This window comes from Geotrypetes seraphini, chromosome 2, assembly GCF_902459505.1.
Source record: "Geotrypetes seraphini chromosome 2, aGeoSer1.1, whole genome shotgun sequence".
NCBI classification, from domain to species: Eukaryota; Metazoa; Chordata; class Amphibia; order Gymnophiona; family Dermophiidae; genus Geotrypetes; species Geotrypetes seraphini.
Window position 1 is genome coordinate 126476469 of NC_047085.1, and position 13197 is coordinate 126489665.

At 46.0% G+C, this 13197-nt stretch overlaps 1 protein-coding gene across 9 annotated transcripts in view; it reads right to left on the reverse strand.

Moving 5' to 3' along the window:
• The window catches only part of DTNA (dystrobrevin alpha), a 597879-nt gene that overhangs the window by 76682 nt on the left and 508000 nt on the right, over window positions 1-13197 (reverse strand). For all 9 annotated transcript variants that reach the window (XM_033933728.1, XM_033933727.1, XM_033933729.1 and 6 more), the window contains one exon: window positions 7071-7184. In XM_033933728.1, the coding sequence (XP_033789619.1) occupies window positions 7071-7184 (114 nt within the window). The remainder of the gene's footprint in view (window positions 1-7070; window positions 7185-13197) is intronic.

Consider the following 13197-nt stretch of genomic DNA (forward strand, 5'->3'; position numbering starts at 1 on the left):
TGTTTTAAGATGCAACAATTTTTTTTTTTTTTGTTTAAAACTGGAGTTTTAACCTGTTTGTTTGCAATATGAGGGCTGTATTGCCTGAATTTCTTTCTTTTCTCCTTTTCATTGTATTGTAACTGTTTTTACTTATCCGCTTTTATTAATGGATAGATACATCATGGTTTTCCTTTATAAGGTGGCCTATAAAGTACTGAACTGAACTAAACTAAACTACAGTACAGTAGAGGTTAGCATAGCACACAGCTGAGTAGAAGTCTAGGTTGCATTTGGGTTCAAGTCCTGCCTCTGTCTCCTATTCTTCAGGATGGCTGGGTTGGAAAAAGCTTTGAAGGGTGACTGCATCATGCCCTTTGGGAATTATTCAGCCTATACAGGTGGGAATGTGCAACAGGAAAATATAGGTGGCCATGTTTGATGGGACCCTCATCAGACCTGGATAGAATTAAAGAAATTGATCTAACAAAGAGGATAAGAAAACCACTCTTTGACAGGTGTGGAAAAGAATAATGCATGTATCTATCTCCCTTGTTCATCTCTCTCCATTGCAGGGCCACAGGAGAATCAACTTGTGTTTGTTATGACATTTGTATTTATGAGCTTAAGTTAAATTCGTGCAGAATTCACTTTGACTCAAAACAAGTGACCTCAACCTAGTTCTCAGGACACATCCAATCAGTATGGTTTTCAGGAAATCCAGAACGAATGCGCATGATATAGATCAGCATGCAAAACCATGACCATGCATATTCTTCATGGATGTCCTGAAGAGTTGACTGGCTGAATATGTACCAAAGACTGGGTCTAAATAACTTTTGCCCGAAAACAATAGTAAGAATGTAAAATATCCATGGCCTTTCATCCACACTAGAATGCTACCTACAGAAATAAGCTCATGCAAGCAAATCTATCCCTATAATTGTCTGAAAAAACAGAGTGAGTGTCATATTAGATAGGATGTCTGAACTAGACTTGAGATGTCCAGATTGAGACTTCAAGTCCTACTAGTATTTTAGAACAAGATCTGCTGGCATAAAGCCTCTTCTATAATACATCAATGAATGGATGTTCATGCACTGGTTACATTTGGCGGGAGCATCCATTTTAGAACACAAAGGCCCTGATTCTATAAAGTTTGTCTAAAGTTAGGTGCCGATATCGGCGCTGATTCTATGAAACTTAGGTGCTTTCCCTGTCCGGGCTCTTGTCCAGCAGCAGAAGGGGGAAGCCATCGGCGCAATGCAGCACAGCCCCGACGTGGTCACCAGCGGTGGATTGATGTCGGCTTCTCCTCAGCAGACTTCACTTCAGGGGTCTGCTGTAGGCGGTGCCTGCCCGGTAACTGGTGTCTTGGTGGTCTTCATTGGCATGGTTCCTGGTCCTGGTTTTTAGGTGGCGGCTGGTTGACCTGGTTTGGCAGACTAAACTTACTATCAAGCCGCTTCAGAGACTTTTCCATCTCTTAAAGTTGTTTTATTTTATTTTTAATTATCTTCTTTCATTATTTCTATTTTCTATTTCTTTGATTTTTGATCTTAGACATGTATTACATATTTTTATATTGATCAGGTCCTTTAGCTAGATTGTGAGCCTTCGGGACAGATAGGGTAGTTTTTCTCAAGTACCTAATTTCATTTTAGTTTGATACACATAAACATTATAGAATCATGCCTAGGGTCGCCTAAATGTGCTTAGTCATTGCTTAGCGTCCTAACATTCAGGTGCACCATATTTATGCCATGGTTTTCTTTGCTTAAAGTTAGGTGCCGATATCAGAGTCTAGTGGCACCTAATTCACTAAGAAGTGCTTAACTTGAAAACATGCCCATGACCTGGTAATGCTCCAAAACAATTAACATCTCTTTTATCTATTCCAATTAATTTTATTACTACATGGAGTAGCTGTAGCTTTAAACTTTTCTATCGGTTTTTAGAGTAATTAGGAAGAGTCAACTGGTAGGATCATTTTCTTATCAGACAGTTCAGATGTGGTTTAGTCTTCCTTTAGAAATAAGAAGCCTGAATTCATATATTATTTTTCATAAAGTTTTAAAGACCTACTCTTTTGATAAATGTTATTCTTGATATTTTATGTCTTTGTGCAATAATTTTAAGTATATGTGTTCCCCTTAATGACAAAAATCCATAAATCCAGGGGCTGATGGTGTCACGGCACGAAAAAGGGGATCCTTGATAAAGCCTAACACTGGCCCCCTGGGCGACGGACATGACGATTTAAAGATAAGTGAATTTATTCTGAAAAATTTAAAGAGGAGTGAATTTAAATATTCAATATTATAAATGCACATAAATATGCTAATGACAAATGGGGCGAGTAAAGCTTAGTGCGATGAGATGGTTTGAGCACTAAGGCCCTGATTCTCCAAAGTGCGTCCCGATTTTAGGCAGCTGTAGGCGTCCTACAGCTGTCTAATCAGCCAATCGGGATGCACGTTTTTTAAAAAAATGCTCCCCAGGCAGGCCGCCTATATTGAAGGTGAGGCCCGCAAGACACCTAAGCTCGCCTAAGGGCCTTAGGCAAACCTAGGCGGCCCTACGCGTCTCCCTAGTAGAGGAAGAGACGCTTACAATGTAGGCCAACAAAATGCTGGTCTACATTGTAAGTAGACGCGGCCGCTATACTTATTGCGGCAAGGGAACTCTCTGCTGCTATAAGTATAGCGGGCCAAACCCTCCTGCCAGAAGATGCCCCCCCGACACTACCGACCGCCCCCCCGACACTACCGTTCGCTGGCAGGAGGGTGCCCAATCCCTCCTGCCAGAAGATGCCCCCCCCGACACTAGCGACCGCCCCCCCCGACACTACCGATCGCTGGCAGGAGGGTGCCCAATCCCTCCTGCCAGAAGATGCCCCCCCCCGATACTACCGATCGCTGGAAGGAGGGTGTCCAATCCCTCCTTCCGGAAGACGCACCCCCTCCACACCCCCCCCTCCCACACTAACAGCCCTCAAACCTCCCCCCAACCAAACTAACCTTTCCTTGTTGGCCAGACAGGACTTGCCCGTCCAGCCGGCAGGCCCGTCTGGTCGAAATGAGGCGGGCCCGCCCCTTCCCAGCCCATCCTTCCGAAGCCTAAGGCCTGATTGGCCCAGGCTCTAGAAGCCTGGACCAATCAGGCCTTAGGCATAGCGGGTCCGCCCATCCCCATTTAATCTAAGGTATGACCTTAGACTTGCATGTTAGCGCGGGGGGGGGGGTGTGTGGAGGGGGTGCGTCTTCCGGCAGGAGGGATTGGGCACCCTCCTGCCAGCGATCGGTAGTGTCGGAGGGGGGCGGTCGGTAGTGTCGGGGGGGGGGGCATCTTCTGGCAGGAGGGATTGGGCACCCTCCTGCCAGCAATCGGTAGTGTCGGGGGGGGGGGGGGGCGGACGGGCCTCGCCTTCAATATAGGCGGCCTGCCTGGGGAGCATTTTTTTTAAAAACGTGCATCCCGATTGGCTGATTAGACAGCTGTAGGACGCACTTTGGAGAATCAGGGCCTAAGTGGCTCCTCTGAAGCTCTGAAATAATTAATATAAGTATTTTTCTGACGCCTAAAGGACTGTTTTGTGGTGGAAATTTGGTTGAATGCTCTGGGTGGATATTGTAGCCTGTAAGAACTGATTTTATAAAAACTGGGCATATATCTCATCTTTGCCTCCATTTTGCCTATGGCACACAGCTGAAGGTGCATACACACAGATTGCCATTTGTGTAATTATGAGGTTGCGCGATTTTATCTTTTATACAGACTTTCCCCATATGTAAATGCTTGATTCCCATATGAAAAATCAGGCCTGTAAAACCGAATGACTGTATACATAGTAACATAGTAAATGACGCAGCTAAATATCTGAACGCTCCATCCAGTCTGCCCATTAGCTACATGCATTATAAATTCATAATTACTGTAAATTAAATTGTCCTTTTTTCTTTGATATTTTTGGGACACAGACCGTAAAGTCTGCCTGGTACTGTCCTTAGGTCTAGAGAATTGTGCGGGGACAGAAATCCCACCCATCCCCACCAGGATCCTCTCCGTCCCCACCCGTCCCCGCAAGGAATTACCTCCATCCCCGCCCGTCCCCATAAAAGCAGCAATTACTTCTGACAGGATCATCAATTCCAGTTTTTTTTGTGTTTGTGCTGCTGTTTTCTTTGTGAAATCTCTTTGGTGAAACTCTTGTTTTGTTTTCTGTTCAGGTAATTAACTTATGAACCCCCTCTTTTACTAAGGATGATGTGTCCATATATGGACGAACCCTGCTTCCAAAGTCTTCCATCCCCATGGGAGTCCCGTTGGCTAGAGGGGGGTCCCCGTGGGATAGGGGGGATTCCCGCGGGATTCCCACAATCCCCGTTCCCGTGCAGACCTCTACTTAGGTCCCAACTTCTGGAAGTGGCATCAAAGCTAACTCCAGCCCATCTACCAACTCGTTGCTTGCGGACACAGACTGTAAAGTCTGCCCAACAACATCCATCGATATCTTCCCTAGCCCACCCTATACCGAATTGCCATATACGGGACACAGACCATGCAAGTCTGCTCAGTATCAGCCTTAGTTCTTCAATATATACCATTCATTTTCTAATTAGAGATCTTCTATGTTTATTCCATGCTTTTTCTGAATTCCGTCACTGTTTTCCTTTCCGCCAACTCCCTCGGGAGGGCATTCCAGGCATCTACCACCCTCTCTGTGAAAAATAATTTCTTAACATTACTCCTAAGTCTACTTCCCCACAACCTCAATTTAAGCCCTCTAGTTTTATCACTTTCCCTTCTCTGGAAAAGATTTGGTCCTATATTAATACATATATAAAAAAACAAGCACCCCAAAAACTGAGGGATTGCTATTCAAAAGAGTGGGAGAGGCTAATTATATCCTACTGATCTAGCTATCCAGTAATTTTCAGTGGCATTTAGGTAGGTAGAGCTGCTGAATATTGCCTGTCACTGCCCAGGCATTGTTTTGTTGGTGTTGTGGGTGGAGCCAGAACTGAACTACTTAGTGGCAATATTCATTCCACTAACTGGTTAAGTAAGTGGATAAAGTTAGGCAAGCGAAAAGGCTGTCCTTCCATTATTCACCAAGCTAACCGAACACTGGTCTGAATTTCGTCCAGTATCTAGATATCCTCTGGGAAACTGTATATACCTAGATATTCAATGCTGGAAAATGAACATGGCCCAGCAATTGAATGTCCAGGTCTAACTTTACTGGTGACAGTCAGTGTTTAAAAAAACTGCCATAGCTTCAATATTGATTCCTGAAAATCTGGCCCTATGTTTTATAATGCAGACATTTTACAATAGAGAGTTGCACAGGGACATAAATCAAACCCATCTCTGCCCATCCTCGGTAGAATCAAACCCATCCCCGTCCATCCCCACTAGGAGTCAAACCAGTCCCCGCTGGAATCAAATCTGTCCCACCTGTCCCCACAAGTAATTGAATCCATCCCTGCCCGTCCCTATAAACTTCAGAAGTAGTTATTTCATTTAATTATGCTACTGAATTAAAGGCTCTGGTAGAGACCTATTTATAAATAAGCAAAGACACTTTATTTATTTGGAAATATTAATTGGGAAGAATACATACTTTGTAAACAGGTTTCTGCCAGAGCCTCTAATCAAATATAAAATATAAATACTCAGCTGATGAGGACCCCCAAAGCTATGTCAGCTGAGGACTTCCTCTGCAGGTGGCCGGGGGTCCCTTTTGCCAAGCTTGGCACGCAGCAGTAGCGTCCCTGAGTCACAGATGCTGGCACCTCAGTGGCTCATGGATGCTGCCAGCGACTGTAGCGCTTGGTGAAGGGAGAGTTCTGGCTGTCTTTAAAGGAGGTCCTCTGCTGGCAGTGCTTGGGGATCCCCACCAGCCACAGCAAGGGTCAGCAAATACTTCAACACTGTAGAAATAAAACCAGAAATGCATTTCCTTTTCTTTTGAACACCATACAAAGACATTTGCTATATATATATATTTCCCAGTTTCTTTTTTCCACTTACCCATCTTCTGCTGCTGTCCATTGGTTCCTCCTACTATGGTCCAGCATTTATCCCTCGCTCATCCCACGGACCATGTGCAGCATCTTTTGCCCCTGCCCACCAGCCCCATGCCCAACATTTCTCCTTTTATCATGCCTCTCCAGCACCATGCCACTTCTCTCCCTTCATTCCCTTCACCCTCTCCAGCACCATGCCACTTCTCTCCCTCCATTCCCTTCACCACTATGTCCAACATTCCTCCCTCTTGCATCCCTTTCAATCTGTCCAACTGTTCCCTTTCTACCACCACATTTCTCCCTCTCATCTGTACCTCACTCCCTCCCTATGACCAAAACTTCTCTTTCTTCCATTCTATCTCTCTTGTATACCATCTCTCTTTCCCTCTCACTGACACTCACGCCAAATTCTCCCTTTCTATTCCCTCCCTCACCTCAGCATCTCTTTCCCTCCCTTTCTCCATCCTCTCTCCCAAGTTCATGCCTTCTGTGTTCAAAAACACACTCCCTCCCTCCCTTCTGTGTCCCACATTTGGGCCCCTCCCATGTTCCAACGCGCTTACTCCTTGTTGCAAAGAGTGCATGCCTGCTCGCTCCCTCCCTCCTTTTCTGTCTCCCCCCCAAGACTGTACCTTCCAGCCGCACTTCTTTGCACGATGCATGTGGCTGACACGAAGCCTTCTCTCTGACATCAGCTCTGATGTCGGGGGAAGACTTCCGGGTCAGCTAAGAGTGGTGTGCATAGAGGAGCCAGATGGAGGGCAGGGAAAGGAGGCATGCGCACCAATTGAGCTCCCTCCAGCCCTGTGGGATCCCCAAGACCATGAAGGGTGTCCCAACGGGATCCCTATGACCCAAGGGGACATCCCCATGGGATCCCTGTGACCTGACGGGGGAACCCATGGGATCCCCATGGGTCCCGTGGGATTCCAGTCATCTCTGTTCCTGTGCAGCTCTCTATTTTACAACATCCAGCAGACTCTGAAAACATTAGCATAAAGTCTCATCATGCTCTGCTGGTCACCTCCTCTTGAGGTGGAATGGCAGTGATTTAGTTACCTGAGGAGCCGTAGCTCTGCAAGAAGAGTGGGGTTTTGCTGTGCCTTCTCAGGAGTAGGCTGTGACGCCTGCTCATGCTCAAGTCGCAGTCTCTGGATCTCCTGTAAGATTTCTCTTAGTGAGGGAAAGGAGGGTTGGGGAGACAGAAGAAAAAAAACAGACATAGAATAAATGTCAGTTTCCACATTCTTCTATGCAGTGCAGTGATGACAGTGCAATGCTATAATTCAGTGGTGACAGAACAGCAAACAAACACACAGTCCTGGCAAGTAATGTGGAGCTCAAAACTAATTTTGCACAAAAGAGTACACTAACAATAACCATGAGCGCTGGTAGTCACAAAACAGGTCTGAGAGTTTCTATAGAGACAAACTTTCCACATGATTCAAGAGATTATTTTTTCACATCTCTTTTCTGCCTTACTAGCAACTTATTTTATGGGAAAATTATAATTTTGAAAGCCATAACTGTACCATAACTATACTACTGTAAACCGAGTCGAGCATTCTTGGATTGAAGACTCGGTATACAAAACTAAGCATTATATTATTATATTAGTATTTTAGCCCGTTACATTAACGGGTGCTAGCTGTCTGTCTTTCTTTCTCCCCACTTCCGTATGCAGCAGCCACAGCAGCATTCCCTCCCCCTCCATGTCCCTGTGCAGCAGCATTTCCCCCCACCCTACTTCCCTGTACAGCAGCATTTCGATCCCCCCCTTCCCTGTGCAGCAGCCACAGCAGCAGCATTTCATCCCCCCACACCACTTCCCTGTGCAGCAGTAGCATTTCCCTTCCCCTCCCCCTTCCCTTCCCGCAGTCCTGCCCCCACACACACACACTTTCCTGTGCAACAGCAGCATTTCCCACCCTTCCCTGTGCAGAAGCAGCATTTTTCCACACACACACACTTCCCTGTGCAGCAGCATGCGGCCATGCACGTAGCCAGCCCCTCCCCATCCACTTAAGAAAACCTCAGTCCTACTCCCTTACAACACCTCAACACGAAACACAGGAGAGAATCCGGCAGCCCCCCCTCCTTACCCTGCTATGCCGTCCTGCTCTCGCCGGGCCATATGCCAGAACTCCAGCTGCCTTCCTCAAAACCTCGGCACTATGAAGGCCAACGGCAGCAGTGGGAGATCCCAGACGCCACCCATGCACTCGGCGAGTGTAAGAAGAAACCCGACGCAGTGCCGCTACACATTGGACTGGCTTCGGCATCTTCTATCCACTGCGGCCAACCCTAGCAGAAACAGGAAGTAGTCAGAGAGGGCGGGCCACAGTGGACAGAAGACGGCGAGGCCAGCGTTAGCGCGGTGCAGCGCTTTTCTCTTAATTTAAAGCGGGTGAGCCGGCCAGAAGGAGGAGGCTTTGGCGGTGGTGGTTTTGCCGATGAGTGAGGGCGGGAGGGGGGGGAGTCGCCAGTTGTGCTGTGTGTCTCCAAGTTGCTTGACTGCCGCATCTGCACTCTTGCTGGCCACGGACCTACTGATCACAGATCAGAGATCACGGAAGCACGCAGGTAAGTGCGCATGCACAGCTAGGGTTTTATTATATAGGATTATTATTATACCATGTACCAAATCATATACCATAAACATACACCTACATGAACACAAAGCAAGATATCTATGTCATGAACCCTAATGAAATAATATAAAACCTGGACAGATCATAAAGACACTCCTGACATAAGGAACTGGGTATCCACATCGGCATCTGCTCCTGGAGCAATGTAACCTCAAGTGGCAAGCACATGCAATGTATGATGATGATATTGTCACCTTCAACCCCAACGCCACGGCCTTAAATTGCTTCTTAAGGACAAAGTCTAGCCTGCGGTCCTGTGCATCTTTCAACACCACTCCCCTTTCACTGGGGAGGAAGGTATGCTTGGTAACTTGTGCCACCAGGGAATCCACCTTCAGTGGAATAAAACAGCTGATGAAATTCAGTGTTCAACAGGTAAAGTTTTGACATTGCTTTAGCCACCCAGTGGCTTCTCTGGGACCTCCCAATGGTCTGTCAACATCTTAGCAATGTCCAGATGGGAGGGAAAGCATGTGGTCTGAGCCTTAGTACTGCTCGTAAGCAAGCACTGAGTGTAATAATGTTCTGAAACAGGGATAATATCAGCATACTGATATTATGAGGCCCTGTGAAAGAATTATGAATTATTCCTCATTTCCTCTCCCCTCTTGCCACGTAGCCATTCTAAAGCAAGGGAAAATGTTAGCACCTTGTGACAGAACGCTGAGGCATTCCCCCCTCCTCTCTTTTCACAAGGCCCCTGTCACACATTAACCCTTATCTTATTTAAGCTGTCCTTATTTGGAAAGGACATCAGCTGACAGGCATTGCATTGCATTGCATACATGCAAAGACTCAGGTTCTGTCCACGTGTTAATCAGGCCCTTGTCTAAGTGCTGAGTTGGAGGGTGATCACGAGGTAAAGGGAGGGTGATCACAATGTAAAAGCATGTACCTTTGTATCCACCAATGTAAAAGCATGTACCTTTGTACCCACCAATCATTAGATGTGTAAATGAGGGAGTTACTATGATGTCATTAGCTTAGAAGCATAATAAAAGGGACTCGTATCCTGCGTGTGTGAGTTTGCTGTGTTCCATTCCTATAACTAAGCAGCAGAGGTCTGTGGATGCTCTACCTTTAATTCTTGAAGAGATTCAGTAATTATCTCCAAAAGCGCTGTGTGCATAAACAGACTGCGCACAGCTGGGTCCTCTCCGAGATCTAGGGCTGCCACCTGGTTGGGACCAGGCACTCCCAGGTGTGATGCAAAATCTTCTATTACTGTGGACCCAGACTGGGAAAATAAAGGCATAGATACAGAATCCACTTCATCCCAGTCGTCTTCTGTCTCATCCCCCGTATCTTGTGCATGACTCTGCAGTGGGGAACTGCGCTCTAAAGGGGGGGGATCCCTGGTGCTACCACCTCCACAACTCCTGAGGAGTCAATGTGACCACTGTAATTCAAGTACACTTTGTACATCATACTAATAAATTCTGGAGCAAAATCCTGACCAGGATGCCCATAGGGCCCTTGCTGTTGCTCCTGTGTCTCTTTTTGGAGTTTAATGGTAGATGTGTGGCTGTGATTCACCAGGGACACATCATGTGTCCCCTCTAAGCGGGCGGGTGGTGTGAGCAAAATTTTTTCCCCGTGCGCTAAAAATATCGGGCGCCAGCGCCAACTCGCCCGATTCTCCTCTCGCCGCGGCCTGCCATCTCCGTACGCCGTGCGCTGTGACGTGACATTGTGCGCTGCGAGGCAATATTTTGTGCGCCAGCGCACGCCAGCGCAGCTTAGAGGGAACACTGGACACATGTTCACCATTTCCCAGATCCAACCAGGATTTTTGACCTAGAACTCGAGCAATCTGGGACCACATACCCCCAGAGAGACTAGAGGAGACTAAACCAGTGGCTCCCATACCCCCTCAAGCGTAATGTAGCAAGTGGGACATGACCATCCTTAGCCAGCCAGCGCAAATCTGGCATGAATCCTGGGTAACCTGGCCTGAGGAGTCCATCTAGCCTGATTTTGAGCCAAACTGAAGCATTTTGAGGCAGATAGATGCTTTTATTCTAAAATCGAGAAGTTTGAGATGGCCTCCGCAGCAGCGATTTTAGCATCAAAAACAGCCCATGAGGGATAAATAAACAGTACAAAAAATTCAGGAAATAGGATTTTAGAGGTGGGGACCCTGCCCCTATCCCCAGAAACCTTCAAAACTCACTTTTGGAGACCCCCTCAATTTTTCTCATAGACTTTTACAGCCTGTACTCGCTGTGCCATGCAGGTGCTGGGAGCTGCCTAGGCTGAAAACTGCAGCCAGAGGAAAGAAGACTTTTGCTTCAGACAAGCCTGGAAAACCAGACAGCTTGCTTCTTCAGACTTCCCCTCAGTCCTACCGGCTGGACTGAGACCTCAAACCCTCATCAGAACTTGCATGAAAGGAGGGGAGGGGAAGGAAATGCAGTCAGCACCTAATCCTGGTGAAAAACTGCCACAGGGGCCACTCAGCCTGTGCTCAAGCTCTCTGTGGATAAAACCTGGAGTGAGACTTGCTCCCAAGAGAATCATCCCTGAGCTCCTGGACAGTTAGTGCAGGCGCCCTGCAAAGCAGGCTGCCTCTTGACTACAGACATCTGCCTTCAGATTCTTCTGTCCTCTTGCAGCCAGAGATGTCCTACAACCTGGATCCTCTGCAGCACCGAAAAGCCTTACGACCAGAGCAGAAAAATTTAAATGAGGATCTCTACACTGGATCTCAAAATCAGACGTTCACAACCCACAGATTCAAGACTGATGTTATTGCACTAGAAATTAAGTTAGGTACCTCTTATAGAATGTGCCTCTCAGAGAATAAATGTTAACATGCACTATGAAGAATTCCCCCCATCAAATGTATAAGTTCTTTTTGCATACTGATCTGGAAAAGTATGGCTTTTTATAGCCTCTCATTAACCAGGCAACACAAAAACTATGGGGGCCACAAAGGATCCCTATCCAGCTTGAACTCTATGAAAGAAGCCTATCCTGAACAAAATTGTCCTCCATGTAGTTAACAGTTCAATGGCCTTCCTGGTCTAATTAATTATTACATACCATCTGTCTTGTGCATCAATCAGAACAACACATCTAACCAGGGCACATCAATTCAATTTCTTTTAACACCTCTAATTTAACTCTGAATCTATGAATGAAGACAACACTTCAAGGAGAATGCTTTTAATAGGATTTACTATAATTCAATTTATGACATACAGTAATGGAGCTTTCAGTGAGCCACAGTATAATAGGGTGGATGGGGGGGGGTAGAGAAATGAAACAGCCACAGTTTATATTCAAACTGAGGATTTCCTCTACTTATGGTAGCTTAGCTGACATTAGGGTGGTAATTCTATAACATAGCCACTAATGCATTGATTAAACACATAAATGTTTAGAATAATGGCATCCGAGTGCAACTGCCAAAACTCCACCTAAGCACACAGCAATCTTTAGTGTGTAAGTTACACACTAAAGCGCTAACTCACCAGTTCTATGGCTGGTGTAAGCTAGGGTTACCTATTTTCAGAAGCAAAAACCCAAACACATGACTCCACCCTGTTCTGTCCCAGTCCCGCCTTGTTCTGCCTCCAGCCCCGCCCCCACAGAGCCTCGTCTCTTCTTCCCCGACCTCCAGACTGCCTCGAGCAGGTGTATGTGATGTCATCCACGCATGCTCCGAGGCCCTCTAGATGCGGCTGGAGCTGGTCGGGGCTTTCCAAAACGCGGACAAACTCCCGGGTTTGGAAACCCCTGACCAGGTTTTGGCTGCAATTGATTCAAAATGCTGCAGCCAGACTAATTTTTGGAAAGAAAAAATTAGATCACGTGTCACCTCTGTTGAGGAAATTACATTGGTTTCCTTTTCAATTGAGAGCTCAATTTAAATGTGCCTGTATAGTCTTTAAAATTTTACATGGACTATTTGTTCCTTTGATGTCTTTATCTCTAAACATCATGAGATCTTCGGGCATGAGAACAATTCATATGTATAAGCTGTCTTTTCCATCATTAAGAGGAATCAAGTCCATTAGTAAAATTTCACACTCCTTTCCATACTTACTAACTACAATATGGAATGGCCACCTCCTCAAATTAGATCGTGTTTATCTCTTCAGATCTTTCGCAAAACCTTAAAAACCACTATGCTTCATAGCTTTTTAGGCTATAGCTCCAATGAATGTTAATGGATTTTTCTTTGTGATCTAATTATGTAAACTGAATTGAGTTCCTATTTTTAGGAGATGATTTGGTATAAGACTAAGAATTAGATTCGATTAGACAGTCCTCTAAAAAGAGGACATGTCCAGGTTCTCCTAGACGTCTGGTAATCCTAGTGTAAGCTCTCACACCTAAACGTTAAGGGCATATATACTTGGTTAGGTTAGTATTCTATAAAGGTGTGAGGGAATGGGTGGTACAAGGTAAGGTTTCCTGAGGAACACTTCTACACTAAAGTAGAGACACCTTAAGAATAGGTATGATAGCCTGCCTGACCAGGAGGATGGGGTTCAAGGGGAGAGCAGGAAGTAAAAAGCCCTCTAGCA